Here is a 16449-nt window from a genome sequence, read left to right on the forward strand (position 1 = left end):
TTCACACGACCGTATGAATGAGTCCGCAAAATTGCGGAATGGGTGCGAACCTATTAATTTCTACGTTGACGCAAAATCCACAAAAAAAATAGAACATGTCCTATTCTTGTCCGCAATTGCAGACAAGAATAGGCATTTTCTATGACCGCCGTGGCATGTGCGCTCTGCAAATTGCGGAACGCAAATGGGCCGGTGTCCGTGTTTTGCAGATCCGCAAAACACTGCGTTCGTATGAATGTAGCCTAAGGCTGAGTTAACGCTTCAGTTACTTGATCAGTTCATCAGTCATTGTGAGCCAAAACTAGGTGTGGGTCAAAACACAGAACGGGTGCATATCTTTCCATTATACCCGATCTCTGAGTAGGCTGACAATAAGGCTACTTTCACACTTGTGGCAGAGTCATCCGGCAGGCAGTTCCGTCGCCGGAACTGCCCGCTAGATCCGTCAAAATGTGTGCCAACTGATGGCATTTGTAAGACTGATCAGGATCCTGATTCGTCTTACAAATGCATTGAAATGCCAGATCTGTCTTTTCAGTGTCATCCGGAAAAACGGATCCGGCATTTATTTTTTTCACCTTTTTTTGAATGCTGGATCCAGCACTAATACATTCCTATGGAAAAAAATGCTGTATCCGGCATTCAGGCAAGTGTTCAGTTTTTTTGTCCGGAGATAAAACCGTTAGCATGCTGCGGTTTTATCAGTTCTTTTCTGGTATTGAGCCCCTAGGACGGAACTCTATGCCGGAAAAGAAAAATGCTAGTGTGAAAGTACCCTAACTGGTGCAAATAACCATTTCCTAAACCCATTGCTCCATATCATATTAGAGACCACTGGAGAAGGAGGAAAGGAGGTGGCAGCTATTGATAGCCACCATAGAGGGACAGTTTTTGGGAGGTTTTTATGCTGCATTGTGGTATTTGGTTGTGTTATAGTATTCTGTGCTGCGCTATGGTATTGGTGACTCTGGCAACTTGTATTGGCCCCATCTACATGTGTTGCCCCACCTCTGTCAATTTGGACCCACCTACAACATTGGGGCCACTTTTTTTTTTCCAGGGCCACTTTAAGTTCCCAGACCTCCCCAGCATACATACAACGTAATAAAAGTTAAAGCTCCTCCCAGGGAAGGTGTTGCAAATAGCAAGGCAGTTCAACTAAAATATTTGAAAGCAATCATAGTTAAACAGTATAATATCGTAGCAAGGCATGTTGAGTGTGTTTTAAGGGCTTTTACAGTAAAATAGAGCCACTATATGTCACTGAAACTGCTAGCTGAATGTCGCATGACACATCATCCTATTTCTGTACCAATTTCAACCACTCCCGTGTTTTGGCATGTGGATTGGGGGACATGCGGCACGGTATATTGATACCTTGCTATATGTGGTGGTATGCTTTATCGCAGCCCATTATCTTTCACTTGGTCCTGTACTGGAATGTACTACCTAGTAGACAGGCCGAACCGTGTTTGTTATCTCTCTGTAGAATCTCTAAGACCAGCTGGGGCACAGTAATAGTTTCTTATTTTGGATTAGTTATCTTCCTTAAAGGGGTTGTGTCATCTCATACATTGGTGGCATATTGTTAGGAGGTGGGACCCGCACCTATCTCTAGAATGGAGCCCGGAAAGTAAATGTATGGGAGTTCCGTGCGCTCGGCTATTTTGAGAAGTCCTATAAAAATGAATGGCAAGCCTGGTCACCGCTCCAGTAACTTCTATGAGGCTGACAGAAATAGCCGAGCAAGTGCTTGGCCATTTTCGGCACTCCCATAGAAATGAATGGAGGGCGGCCACACATGCACAGTCTGCTCTCCTTCACTTTGTGGGCTCCGTTCTAGAGCTAGGAGTGGGACATGCAAATATCAAACATTGGTGGCATGTCCTAGCGATACGCCACCAATGTATGAGATGGACCAACTCCTTTAAAAACCCGGACCACCCTTTAAGTCACTTTCCAGTATTTTGATTTGTACATTTTGTCATTTAACATGTATCATATAATATGCTTTAATAAATCCGTTAATAGCAGAGAAAACTTCATCTCTATTCTCTAGGTAAGATGGTGAAAGCCCATCTCCATTGCTATATGGAAACCATCAAGAAGCAGGGCAGCTGCTATTGCCAGATCTTTATTTTTTTATTTATCCTAGCCATATGCCATAACTTTATAATGTGAGAATACCCCTTTAAGCCATGACACCAGTGTTAACCCATGCCTATACAAGGCCTCCTACTGAGGCTAGCCATATATAAATACACTATATTAAAACATAAAGTGCAAAATCTGGGTAGATAACATTGGAGCAAACCATTCCTGGCGTTTCTTCACTCCTATGTGAATAGCACTAAATCAGCAAGTAGTAGGCAGTTTGAAGTTAACACTAGTAATAAATGTGGCATAAACTCCATGTTTTATGGCTTTCAGAGTGCGCAGCCTGTACGCTCTTCGGCACTGCCGTGTGAAATATGATGGTCTGAAGTTGGCATAGAAGTAACCATAACCTGTCCAGATCATACCGAGAATTATTTTGTCTCCGGTCCCGAGAATTAAATCTTTGCCTCAGGGCTCATGTATTTTGCAGTCTGCAAAAACGGATCCGCAAAAAATACGGTTGACGTCTGTGTGCATTCTGTATTTTGCGGAACGGAAAAGCTGACCCTTCATAGAGAGCAGTACTATCCTTGTCCGTAATGCGTACCATAATAGGACATGGAACAGAAATACAGACATACGGAAATGGAATGCACACGGAGTAAGTTCCATTTTTTTGGCGGACCCATTGAAATGAATGGTTCCGCATATGGTCCGCAAAAGATGCGTGAGCCCTAATGGCGAACAGTTTCCCAGCAGTTGAATGGATTTAGTTTGAAGGTAATGTAGATGTAGTGACTCGGCAGGTGAACATGAACTTCTCCTCTGTGCAAATGTTTTGTGTGACGGGCGGGGACTGAAAGCTTTGTGCGTCTGTATGGCTGCCGGCTGCTTGAATAACTTTTTGTTTATTTTTCTTGCAGAAATTTCTCCAGAAATGGCCACATGGATCCAACTTGTAAACTTTTGCATCTGTATTGCTCACGTATTAACCCTAGAACAGGCTCGTTCTTTCTTGAGCGACACAGAGTTAAATCATCTAACAATTAACGTGGACTCAAGCAATGTATACATAGGGGCAGTGAACCGATTATACCAACTTTCTGCTGACCTGGAGTTACTAGTCAACGTTACTACCGGACCAAGGCTCGATCACAAGAAGTGTACGCCGCCCATCGACGCCACCCAGTGTCCTTCTGCAGTCCAGACAGACAATTATAATAAACTCCTCCTGCTTGATGTGCCACACGACAGGATAGTTGTTTGCGGGAGCCTGTTTAAGGGAATTTGCTCCCTGAGAAGTTTAACGAACATCTCGAATCAGATCGCTTATGACGATAGCCGAGGAGAGAAGACCTTTGTTGCCAGTAACGATGAGAAGGTTGAAACTGTGGGACTGGTGTCTGACATGAAAGACGGGGGCCGTCGGGTTCTGTATGTTGGGAAAGGCGCCAGCCAAGATGATAATGGAATAATTATCAGCACGCGAATACTCGATGAAATGGAAGATAAATGCCCCTTTGAAGCGTACATGGATTCCGCCACCCTTAAGTATAGTTACTCCTCTATGAGCATGCAGCAATTTGTCACCGTTTTTGAGGATTCTCAACGGATTTATTTTATTTCTAGTCTTCTCGACAAAAACAATGGTAGAAATCGGACATTCATTACCCGCCTCTGTAAAGCGGACTACAACTACTATTCTTATGTTGAGATGACTCTTGTATGTACAGATGGGAACATCCCTTACAACATCTGCACCTCTGCCTACCTTGAACGCCCAGGACAAGAGCTGGCAAATGCTATGGGGATTTCAGATACGAACGATAAAGTTCTCTTTGGGGTTTTCAGCACGTTTGACAACAATCAGGAGAAATCTGCTCTTTGTATGTTTTCCCTTGAGGATATTAACAAGAAGTTTGAAGAGAACAGAGAATTGTGTTACACTAGTACTTCAGAGCCAGTGAACCCCGATGGAGAGGCTATTTTCTCCAAACAGTTTGGTGATAAAAAAGGCTGTAGTGGGAAACAGGTAGAGTATCATAATCACGTTTCTTAGTCTTATTTAAGCCAGAAATGAGTCCTAAAGAGAGGAAAATTATAAAGGAAAGACTTGTAGAATTGTGCAAGTATGCCCTTATTAACGTAAAGGGGTTCTCTCATCTTGGACGTTAGGGGTATATCGCTAAGATATGCCCCCAATGTCTGATTGGTGCGGGTCCCACCGCTCCATTCACTCCTATGGGGCTTATGGAAATAGTCAGCGCCCCCATAGGAATGAATGGAGGGCAGCCGTGCATGCGCTCTGGCACTTTGTGGGCTCCGTTGTAAGTATAGGTACATCAGAACTTGGGGGCATATAGCTTCCGAATGTCCAAGATGGGAATACCCTTTTAAAGTGGTCGTGCCAAGTTTGAGTAATCCCCTGTCCAAAGTATAGGGAATAACTAGCTGATTTCTGGTGGTCTGACCCCTGGGACCTCCACCAATCCCGAGAACAGGTGTCCCGTTCTGATGGCGCAGCAAGTCGTGCCTGCACCCTGCAGCTCCATTCATTCTCTATGGCAGCGCTGGAGGTTGAGTACAGCACTTGTCACTTGTCTTGTGCTCCCATAGAGACCTGCCACTCCATCAAAACAGGGGAACAGGCCCCCATTCTCAGGATCAGTTGGGCTTCCAGCGTTGATCACCCCAGCGATCAGATAGTTGTCCCTTATCCTGTGGATAGGGGATAAATTATAATCTTGGCACAACCCCTTTCACTCTCTTTTAGGATTAATTTCTTTTGGATCCAGTCTCATTTTGGCTAAATGGAAAAAAAATGGATAAAAAATATAAAATTTGTACCCTTTGATTAAAGGGCATCTGTCAGCAGATTAGTACCTATGAAACTGGCTGACCTGTTACATGTGCACTTGGCAGCGGAAGGCATCTGTGTCGGTCCCATATTGATATGTGCCCGCATTACTGAGAAAAATGGCATTTTAATATATGCAAATGAGCCTGTAGGGAGAGTGGGGGTGTTACCGTTACACCTAGAGGCTCTGCTCTCTCCAACTGCCGCTCCCTCTGCACTTTAGGAGACGTCAGGGCCAGGGGTGATGATGTTTCCACTGCCTGGTCCTTTCTATCAAAATGCAGAGAGCTCAGCAGTTGCAGAGAGAGCAGAGCCTCTAGGATTAATGGCAAAATCCCCTTTGCTCCTAGAGGCTCATTTGCATATATTCAAACATCATTTTTCTCAGCAATTCGGGCACATCTATAGATGGGACCAACACAGATGTCTTCAGCTGCCAACTGCACATGTAACAGGTCAGCCAGTGTCATATGTACAAATCTGCTGACAGGCGCCCTTAAAAGCCTTATTGTGTTTTGTTTTTGTTTTTTTTTGTACATTGGCTGTAAGGGTATGTCACGTGGTGATTTTTTGCAGAAATCTCGGCTGGAAATTTCTCTGTGGATTTCTGCAACTCCTATTAAGATGAAATGAACAGTCTAAAGGTGCATGGGGCAGGCAATTATCAGGAAAGGACGGTTCCTTCCCAATAACTGCCTGCTCATCATTGGAGGTAAGAGCTGCCTTTACATACAGCGATCACCTCCATTGTATGGGGACGAACTGTGACTACTGCAATCACTTGTTCCCATACAGATTGACTGAGGGACATTTACAAAGGGCATTACCCCACTTTTGTGGTGTAAAAAAGTTGCAAAATATAGCACATGGCCTATATGCACCAGAATTTGACTTTTTTTAAGTTTCTTGGCACCTTCCTGAAGTGTTGAGAAAAGGGACGGGACTTTGCGCTGCCTACCTGGTTCACTATAACTTTTGCCAGAAGGTGGTGTAAGTTATAGCTGAAGTCTGCACCAACTAGTGGCAGGGCAGAGATGCATCTGCCTCTTAATAAACTAGGCGCATCTCACACCAGTGCGGGGAGATCAGGACGACTGGTTTATGGGTCGGCCAGTCTTGAGAAATGAAAAAAGGTAGCGGATCTGCGCAAACAATCAAAAGTGCAGTCTGTCAGTGTATGCTCATGCTCAACACAACTAACCAAGTCTGCGTGCTTTAAGAAAAGATGCATACATAGTGCTCACCGCGTATTCGGGACGTCACAAATGAGGAGGTTTAAATGCACCTGTACCAGAAGTAAATCTCGGCACGTCCCTGACGAAGCGGAGCGAAACCCCAGTCGGGCAGTGCTGTTTTACCGGTATATGATTTGATTAAAGGGTTTCTGTCACCAGATTTAACCCTATTAATCTAGCTGACATTAGCGATGTGCTAATGTCAGCTAAACCTAACTAGCCTATTCCTACTTTTATCTATGCCCCCGTTATGCCAGAAATCTAACTTTTATAATATGCTAATTAGCCTCTAGGAGCGGGGAGTGAGGGGGCGTTGTTCCTGCTCCTAGAGGCTCCGTTCTCCCACCTTTGTCGCCTCCCCCCAAGTCCTGATTGACAGGGCCAGGCAGCGCTCGCATCTGTCTGCCAGCCCTGTGCTCTGGTGAAATCTCGTGCCGTTCAGTATTCGGCGCAGGCGCGGTGAGGGAAAGACGCTCACAGGCTGCCAGCTTCCTCACCACGCCCCTGCGCCAAATACTGAACGGCGCACGATTTCACCAGAGCACAGGGCTGGCAGACAGATGCAAGAGCTGCCTGGCCCTGTCAATCAGGACTTGGGGGGAGGCGACAAAGGTGGGAGCACGGAGCCTCTAGGAGCACGCAGACTTTGTTAGTTGTGTTGAGCATACACTGACAGACGGCACTTTTGATTGTTTCACCTTCACCACTTGTCCAGTTTGCGCAGATCCGCTCCCATTTTTCTTTTGCTTTCTATACGGAGGACTGGGATACTCCAGACAGGATCTTGCAGCATTCAATACGCATGTGTTTTAAGAAATCGCCAATAACAGTCTTAATAAACAATCATTTAATGTGCTGCATAAAAGATCATTTCACCCGACGAACAGGCGTTTTGCTTGCAGCACCTTTATATGGGATTGAGCGTTTGTAGTAACATTCATTCCTGATAATCTGCCCAACAATCTGGCAATGTAAATCATTCGATTCCTGCAACAAATCTGCCACATGTGTCCATAGACCAAGAGTTATTGTTGGTGGTGGTACCGTTTTTCTTGCTGCTGCCTGTAAACACAGACTGGATGTTGGCATATGTTCTTTTTTTATTTTAACGTTTTTTAAGGGTTTTCCGAGATTATTATACTGATGATATATCCTTTGGAAAGGTCCCCCCGGGACCCCCACCGATCAGAAATCTGAGCGCCGTGGCCATCTCTCATCTTTTCCTAAGCCAGTGACGACATGTTCATGCGTCACGTGGCCTAGAAGCAGCTCAGTCCCATTAAAGTGAATGGGGCTAAGTGTAAAACCAAGCACAGCCACTATACAATGTATGGTGGGCTGCGAGAAGGCAGCGGGGCTCACATGAGCATGGTGCCTTCTCAAACAGCTGATCAGGCACGTTGAACCTCCACCAATCAGATACTGATCTCGAGGATAGGTCTTTGGTATTAACCGTCCTGCAATATCACATACATGTACGTGAGGGAATACAGTCTCTTGCCGCATCCTCACATGCATGTACTTGATGTGACTGGGCGGGGCAGGATGCATCCGCCAGCATCCCTGTATCCGGCGATGCCGGCGGATTAACCCTTCACATGCCACAGTCAGCGCAGCACGTGTGGGATTTACAGAGGGAGTGTACTGTATTGAAACGGGGATCAAACCTCGAAAAGGTGAAGTCCCACAGTGGGACAAATAAAAAAGTTTTTTAATAATAAAAAAATGTAAGTAAAGGAAAAAAAAATCCCTTTTACCATAAAATCGTGTATAATAAAAAAAAAAAAAAGACATATTAGGTGTTGCTGCATCCGTAACTACTGGCTCTTTAAAAATATCACATGATCTACCCCCTCAGAGGAGCGCCATTAAAAAAAATAAAAAAAATTGTGCCTTTTTTTGTCACTTTACCTCACAAAGTGTAATACCAAGCGATCAAAAATATATATGTACAAAATAGTCAAACCACCATCTCATCCCACAAAAATTGAGCCCCGACATAAGACAATCACCAAAAAAATAAAATAAAAAAGGCTTTCAGAAAATGGAGACACGAAGACATGATTTTTTTTTTCTTCAAAAATGCTTTTGTGTAAAACTGGACTAAATTTTAAAAAAGTAGGCACGAAGCACAAGGAAATTCAGCTTTGTGGTGAATTGAATTTTTCCTGAAATTCGGCACTTCGTGAACTTCAATTCGCTTAGACACTAATCCTGACACTATAATGTGCGGCCTACAGTAGCGGATTACTCTTTATAGAAATACTTTTTAGCAATAACATAGACATACTGAACTGTAGCCAAGCATTAAATGTTCAATTGTTTGCTAAAGAAGTCCCACAGGGGGTCATTTATTATGCCTCTTTTGCCAGAAACCGGTGTAAAAAAGTTGCAGATTGTGGGTTTATAACTTTTTAAATGCCACTGCGATTAAATTTAGTCCCAATTAGCGGTTTTACGCTTTCCTTACCTCTTTCTGAAAAGGTAGTGTGGCGAGGGAAGGGCCATGAACCCTGGCACAGTTTTCTGGGGTAGATGATGACAGAAACCTATGCCAGCCACAAACTAGTGTAGATTTCAATTAGACGCATGGACTGATGGAGGATGTGTTTATTTATGACAAGGTGTGCACCAGCGGCACGGGCAATATCAAGACCGGCGTAGAACGAATCCCCCCCATGTGTGTAAAACCAGTGCTGTAAGATTACACGCAACTTTTCAGAAAGAACATGAAAAGCTTTTATTCTTGTATCCGAAATGTTATTTTTAGGCCGCGTAATGGATAGATCTCCATAATAAAACAGCACGTAAGTGGCTCTGATTCATTTAGTACATGGTACAATCCTGGGAAGATGGACACATGAGAAGCAGACATGAGTGTTAAGTATCACAACTGGCTTTGCTTCAAAGAGAATCTGTCATCAGAAAATTCACTGTTAAATCAGGCACAATAAGGTGGGTGTACAGATCAGTCAGCGGCACTGCCACTTCCTGTTATGGTCCCAGCCATCACATGATTGCTGGGTCCTGGGCAACAGCATGAACTGCAGAGTCTTAGGCCCCTTTCACACGGGCCAGTTTTCCACACGGGTGCAATGCGTGAGTTGAACGCATTGCACCCGCACTGAATCCGGACCCATTCATTTCTATGGGGCTGTGCACATGAGCGATGATTTTCACGCGTCACTTGTGCGTTGCGTGAAAATCGCAGCATGCTCTATATTGTGCGTTTTTCACGCAACGCAGGCCCCATAGAAGTGAACGGGGCTGCGTGAAAATCGCAAGCAAGTGCGGATGCGGTGCGATTTTCACGCATGGTTGCTAGGTTACGATTGGGATGGGGACCCTTTCTTTTATTATTTTCCCTTATAACCTGGTTATAAGGGAAAATAATAGCATTCTTAATACAGAATGCTAAGTAAATTAGGGATGGAGGGGTTAAAAAAAATAATAATAAAACTCACCTCATCCACTTGTTCGCGCGCTGCCCGGCTCGTTTTCTTTCTTTCTTCTTTGATGACCTGGGAGGAAAAGGACCTTTGATGACGTCACTGCGCTCATCACATGGCCCATCACCATAGTGATGTACCATGTGATGAGCGCAGTGATGTTATCAAAGGTCATTTTTCTCCGAGGTCCTCAAAGAAGAAGAATGAAGACGAGCCGGGCTTCGCGAACAAGTGGATGAGGTGAGTTTTATTTATTTTTAATTTTTTTTAACCCCTCCAGCCTTATTTTACTATGCATTCTGTATTCAGAAATTTACACAACACCGATCCCAAACCCGTACTTCTGTGAAGAAGTTCGGGTCTGGGTACCAAACATGCCGATTTTTCTCGCGTGCAAAACGCATTAAAACGCTTTGCACTCGCGCGGAAAAATTGCACATTTTTCAGCAATGCACCTGCATCCTATCCAGCCCTCACACGCGACGCCCGTGTGAAAGAGGCCTTAGCAGACCCAGATTAGCTTCAGCTCGGTAGATATCATGTTAAAATACCCCCCAGTGTCTTAAAAGGTGTAAAATAAAAAATAATAATAACAAAATAACAAAAAGTTCATCGCCACTAGCCCACTCTGCAGCTACAAGCCTTGTCCACCACCGTAAACTGTATATAACCGTAACTGAAAGGGGAAATAAGGTGAAAATGTATTTTAGTTCCACAAAAAAAAGTGAAAAACATACTTTTTTTTTTTTTTACGTTTTCCCAGGTCTAATAAAAATAAAACCAAAAACACTGTAATGAAAATGGCATACAAATAGAAGTCAGAGGCGTCACCAAAAACCTGCAAAAAATAAGGAAATAATCAACCTGAAAAAAATAAATCGCTTTTCAAAGCCAGATGTACGGGGAAAAAAAGCGAAAATGTGTCTGGTCAGAAAAGGGGGTAAATAGCCAAGTTCTGAATTGGTTAAAATGTTCTAGATATATTGTAGACCTCTTTTACTAGAGATATAGATATTTATATCTATAGTTTAAAAGATTTCTCCTTATTGTTCTTAATCGACTCCTCAATTTGGTCGAAAAAACTTTATGAAAAACCAAATCTGTGAGTCTAGCCTAGTAGATACAAACCAGTAGGACAATTTTAATCAAAACCATTTGCTACGATGCTTAAAGTTTTCTTTCAGAAGTATTTGGAAGTTGTAACAATTCGGTGCCAACGTGGACGTGTAAATTACCAGAAAATGAAAAAAGATCACAGGCAAAACTTAATGTGATTGAGCTGAGATTGGTAAAGTGTGAACTGCTAGTGGTGCTTGGTGAGTGATCACACAACCAAGGTGGTGCCCCCAAAGTTCTGCAGCAACCCAATCCATCTGGTATTTGTGGAGGGAGTGCTGAGCAGCCTTTGCTATGTCCAGGACATTGAAGACAACAAAAAAGGCAGTAGGGCTGGTTCCACAAACAAGATAACACCCGCCCACACAACGTGCTCTTCAGGGTATTCAGCAGCTCAATCACCAGATCTCTCCCCATTGAGAATGTCTGGGACCAGATGAGGAGACGGATCTCCCATGCACAGCAGCCAACAAACACCTTGGCTGAATTACCGATCCAAGTATCCAGCATCTGTATGGCCATTACCATGCTAGTGTGGCAACCTGTATCACAGCAAGGGGAGATGCCACCCAGTATTAATGTGACCCTGCCTCAACATACTGCAGAACCCAAAATAAAGGGGGCACCACCTTGGTTGTGTGATCATTGACCAAGCACCACTAGCAGGTTCTTCTTTGTCAATCTCAGCTCAATCACATTGTTTTTCTAGGTGTTCTCTACTAGTGTATATTATGTAGTGTGTTCCTCGCTTCTTCTTTTTTTGGTTTGTAATCATGTGAATGAGAACTAATATGGTTGCCATTCCAGGATCCATAGGGTTTGTCACCCACTGTCTGTATTTTCACCAGCATGCCACGTGGCCTCTTGTTCCCCAACTCTGTCAATCAGGTTAACAGATTTGCTGTTGTTTGGAGGATTTGACTCGTCATTGTCTTACTTTACAGAATCCCATTCCAAATGAGTCTATCAAGTACCCATGTGGATCAGAACATTTGCCTTACCCTTTGCAAAGCAGGAATGGTGTAGAGGCGAAAGCTGTTCTTTTACGTGAAAATAACCCCTATACGTCTGTGGCAGTATCTGTAGAAAATGAGCACACTATTGCATTCCTTGGTACAGCTACAGGAAAACTGGTCAAAGTAAGTATAGATCATAAAGAATTATATATTTGCTCCTCGTCTAGAACAGGTATTTCTCACCTACATAGTCCTTATTTCTTCTGGCTTTTCTGTGATCTCCTTGCTAGGTTTTCAGAAAGATGCCATAGTCTTCTCACCACACTGCATTATATGGGGGCCCATTATAGCTTGGCGTGGTGATTGAGGGCACAGAGCAGGTTCAGGAGCCCTGGTCATCCTTGGTGAAGGACAGTTTCTTCTTTTCAGCCCATTTTCTTATCAATCTCTCTTTTGTTTTGCGAGGGAGCCTCTCAGTTGTGTAAAGCCGTTTTCTACCAGTAAATTGTGCTCCTGATTCACAATCAGTCTCTGAAAAGCCTTCCAACAATCGTATGATTTTGGATCTGGATGAATCTCGAGCTTTTCAGTGTATGGAATACATAAGAAATCCTTTAGGAGCCTGCAGTTGAGGTGCAGTACAGTGTGACTTGTCTTAAAGTACTTTTCTGTGAGGTCCCTGAGCGCGAAAATGAGAACAATAATTATGCAGATCTTCCTTTCATCCCACATTCTGCACAATCACCCCGTGTGCCAAGGACTAAATATAGCATTTTCTTGGCACTGATCAACCCACACAGCCTCTGTATGCCTAAAACAGAAGGATATCGGGTTGATCAGCAACACGTTTTAATCCAGAATATGCTTGTAGTAATGCAAGGGAAAAACACTAGTATAGCATCTCTGTTCGAGTCTCTGAATTGAAGCTGAAATTGTTGATTATTTTAGGCCTTCCTAGGCAAGCAGTCACGCGAGTACAGAGCTGTGCCATTTGAAACCAAAAGTACAGTGAAGAATGGGATGTGTTTTGATGCTACCAAAGAACACCTCTATGTCATGACGAAGAAGAAGGTTGGTAGAGTCTGAAGTTGACATGCCCATACACAGGCTGTAAAATCTTTCTTGAATGAGAAAAAACTGATCATAAAAAGGCAGCACACACTCCGAAAATATATACATTTTATTATAAGTGATGGCCTTTCCTCAGGATAGGCCATCACTAGCTGATCGACACGGATCAGACACCACACATCCCCGCCAGTCAGCTGTTCACTACACAACAGTCGTAGGGGATAACGCTCATCACTGCAACAACAGAGCTACACCCAAACAGCTGATCGGTGGGGTTGCGGGGTGTCGAACCCCTGCTGATCATCTAATAATGGCCTAGTCTGGCCCATCACTTAGTACAGGCTAGACAAAAACTCCTAATGTGGCCTGCACATCCCCGACAGAATTCTGAAAGTAGCATAGTAATGTGGGCATATACTTCCATTTCATATTTCATTGAGAAGTGGTTTTCACATTAAATTAAATTGTTCATTCTATTGTGGTTCCATGTGGATATCCATATGAATATCAACACATCACTGACATTATATCATCTTTAATGATCATGTCTCCTAGAGCTGTTAAGTTGACCATACATATAGCCTTCAGCCATCCGTTATTTCTACCAACCTCCCCAAACACGCTCTCCTGAGAATAAAGGTCAGCACACCACCATACACATTAGAAGGTCACAGGTTCAGCTGACATTGCTCTATGCATATGTTCACACATGGTGAATACAATGCAACTTTTCTGCCATGGAATTGCGTGCAAAAATCCCACAGCATATTATAGTGGGGGAGATTCAAGAAAATCTCATCCACAGGCTACTAAATGAAAATAAAAGTCCACAGCATAAACTGAGCAGCGGTATGGATTTTAAGTAGGCAGAGTTCCACTGCGGATTTTACGCTTAGCAATGCGGGGTGAACTCCATGGCAAATCTGGATGTGACTCATGCGGATTTTGCAGCAGATCCACTGTGAAATCTGCAGCTGTTGTTTTTGCTTTGCAAATTACGTCCCGGGTAGAAATACCCTAAGTATAGTTAACTGTAGGTTGATTTGTAGATTCCCAGTATTAGGCCTCATGCACACGGCCGTTGTTTGGGTCCGCATCCGAGCCGTTGTTTTTGCGGCTCGGATGCGGACCCATTCACTTCAATGGGGCCGCAAAAGATGCGGACAGCACTCCGTGTGCTGTCCGCATCCGTGGCCCCGCAAAAAAAAACTTGTCCTATTATTGTCCGTTTTGCAGACAAGAATAGGCATGTCTACAATGGGCCACCCGTTCCGTTACGCAAATTGCGGAAGGCACATGGGCGGCTTCCGTTTTCTGCGGATCCGTGGTTTGCGGACTGCAAAAAACGGCATGGTTGTGTGCATGTAGCCTTAACAGAATCGAAGTATACCCTAGTACATGTGGAATAGGACATTGTTTTATAGATTAGCGATATCACATTGTCTTGTCTGTATTGCACTGTAATCATTACATTACAGCTTTTCCTGTGTCTATAGGTGCATCGTGTTCCTGTTCAGGACTGTTCCCGATATTTGGACTGCACTGACTGTACTCAGGCAAAGGATCCTTATTGTGGGTGGTGTGTGATAGATGGAAAGTAAGTGAAGACTATTTCATTTTATTGACAGTTATTATATTTATTGGTTGATAGCGCCATGAGTAAATGGGAAAGAGCCCCTGCTGAGGGAAATGGGCCGAACATAATGTGGTGTACTCAGAAACCAAGAGGAGAAAGTTTGTATTGTTAGATGAGACTGACATTGTCCGTGCTGAGAACCACTTACCACTGGAAATATACCATTCCTTCCATACAGGTTGATGGCGGCATCATATTTTTAAAAAATATTTCTCTGCAGTGGGCTCTGGAAAAGTTATGAGGCAGGGCTTAATAGGAACTTTACAGTGGCAAGCCTGGGAGCCTTAAAAGGCCCTTGGCAACCATAGTAACCAAGCAGCGCCGGTGATCTTGTCCTGCGGGGGCCATTTGGTCACCAGAGGGAATCTCTTCCCCCTAAATGACCCCTCAGATGCCTTGGTCTCAATTCTCCATTGTTAACACCATATTTAAACACCTGGCATCTTTTGTACATGTACAGCCAATTTCTGGAAGGGGTTAATAAACCGCAGCTGGGTGTCACCAGTTTAGGGGGTGGCCTTGCAGTCTTCCACTGTCCATGACACTTGTATGTCTTGCAAGAGATAATTTTGTATAAGAAACGTTTCCCACCATAACAGGACATTAGCTACCTGCTTTATCCTCCACATGTATTGTTACTGAATTACTCATCCGTTTTTTTCCACACTATTACTTTCCTATTTTTAGATGCACCTTAAGAAAAGACTGTGGTCGCGCCAATGAGCCATACCACTGGCTGTGGAGTCCTGATGGTGTCTGCTTGAAGATTGAAAGTGCACAGCCAAGTAATATGAGTGTTAAACATCTCAGTAATGTAAGTAGTTAGCGTTCATACAGACCTGTACCACGCAGACATTGTCCTAATCGGGAGGGGGCTTCATCATAACCTGTACAACCCAAAACTCATTAGTTTTTCTCTTATAAAAGCTACTCTGGAAAGATTTTTACCATAGAAATAGGCTTACTTCTATTTTACCACTCGCTTATCTATGATCAACGTATTACGTGTGTTGCTGTGTGGAAATTGCCTCCTTCTTCAGAGAGTCTTTAAAGGCCCCAGAACTATCACAGTGGCTCATCTGTGGACTGCCTGTCTAAGGGCTCTTTCACACTTGCGTTGTTGTGTTCCGGCATAGAGTTCCGTTGTCGGGGCTCTATGCCGGAAGAATCCTGATCAGGATTATCCCAATGCATTCTGATTATCCCAATGCATTATCCCAATGCATTCTGGAGAGAAATCCGTTCAGGATGCCTTCAGTTCCGGAACGGAACGTTTTTTGGCCGGAGAAAATACCGCAGCATGCTGCACTTTTTGCTCCGGCCAAAAATCGTGAACACTTGCCGCAAGGCCGGATCCGGAATTAATGCCCATTGAAAGGCATTAATCCGGATCCGGCCTTAAGCTAAACGTCGTTTCGGCGCATTACCGGATCCGACGTTTAGCTTTTTCTGAATGGTTACCATGGCTTCCAGGACGCTAAAGTCCTGTTTGCCATGGTAACGTGTAGTGGGGAGCGGGGGAGCAGTATACTTACCGTCCGGGCGGCTCCCGGGGCGCTTCAGAGTGACGTCGGGGCGCCCCACGCGCATGGATGACGTGATCGCATGGATCACGTCATCCATGCGCATGGGGCACCCTGACGTCTTTCTGGAGCGCCCCGGGAGCCGCACGGACTGTAAGTATACTGCTCCCCCGCTCCCCGCTCCTACTATGGCAACCAGGACTTTAATAGCGTCCTGGGTGCCATAGTAACACTGAACGCATTTTGAAGACGGATCCGTCTTCAAATGCTTTCAGTTCACTTGCGTTGTTACGGATCCGGCGGGCACCTCCGGCAAATGGAGTGCATGACGGATCCGGACAACGCAAGTGTGAAAGAGGCCTAAAGCTGTTTAGTTGGCAAAGTTTTTCAGGTTTTTACAACAGAAATTTTGTTGCAAAAGGTCACAATTTAGGCCACGTATCCTTAACCACTAAGTCATGCCGCCTTGTAGAACATGATGTGACTTTTTTCACAGAAAATTTAAATAA

General features: G+C 44.1%; 1 protein-coding gene across 3 annotated transcripts in view; it reads left to right on the plus strand.

Moving 5' to 3' along the window:
* Positions 1-16449, plus strand: part of PLXNB2 (plexin B2) — a 234377-nt gene that overhangs the window by 155857 nt on the left and 62071 nt on the right. For 2 of the 3 annotated variants that reach the window (XM_040411944.1, XM_040411961.1), the window contains 5 exons: positions 3021-4129; positions 11699-11893; positions 12659-12781; positions 14278-14378; positions 15105-15231. In XM_040411944.1, the coding sequence (XP_040267878.1) occupies positions 3035-4129; positions 11699-11893; positions 12659-12781; positions 14278-14378; positions 15105-15231 (1641 nt within the window). In that variant the 5' untranslated portion in view covers positions 3021-3034. Of the gene's footprint in view, positions 1-2779; positions 2878-3020; positions 4130-11698; positions 11894-12658; positions 12782-14277; positions 14379-15104; positions 15232-16449 lie in introns of all 3 variants that reach the window. The other variant, XM_040411954.1, reaches the window with a different exon arrangement.

The sequence above is a fragment of the Bufo bufo genome, chromosome 1 (assembly GCF_905171765.1).
Source record: "Bufo bufo chromosome 1, aBufBuf1.1, whole genome shotgun sequence".
In the NCBI taxonomy this organism is placed as follows: Eukaryota; Metazoa; Chordata; class Amphibia; order Anura; family Bufonidae; genus Bufo; species Bufo bufo.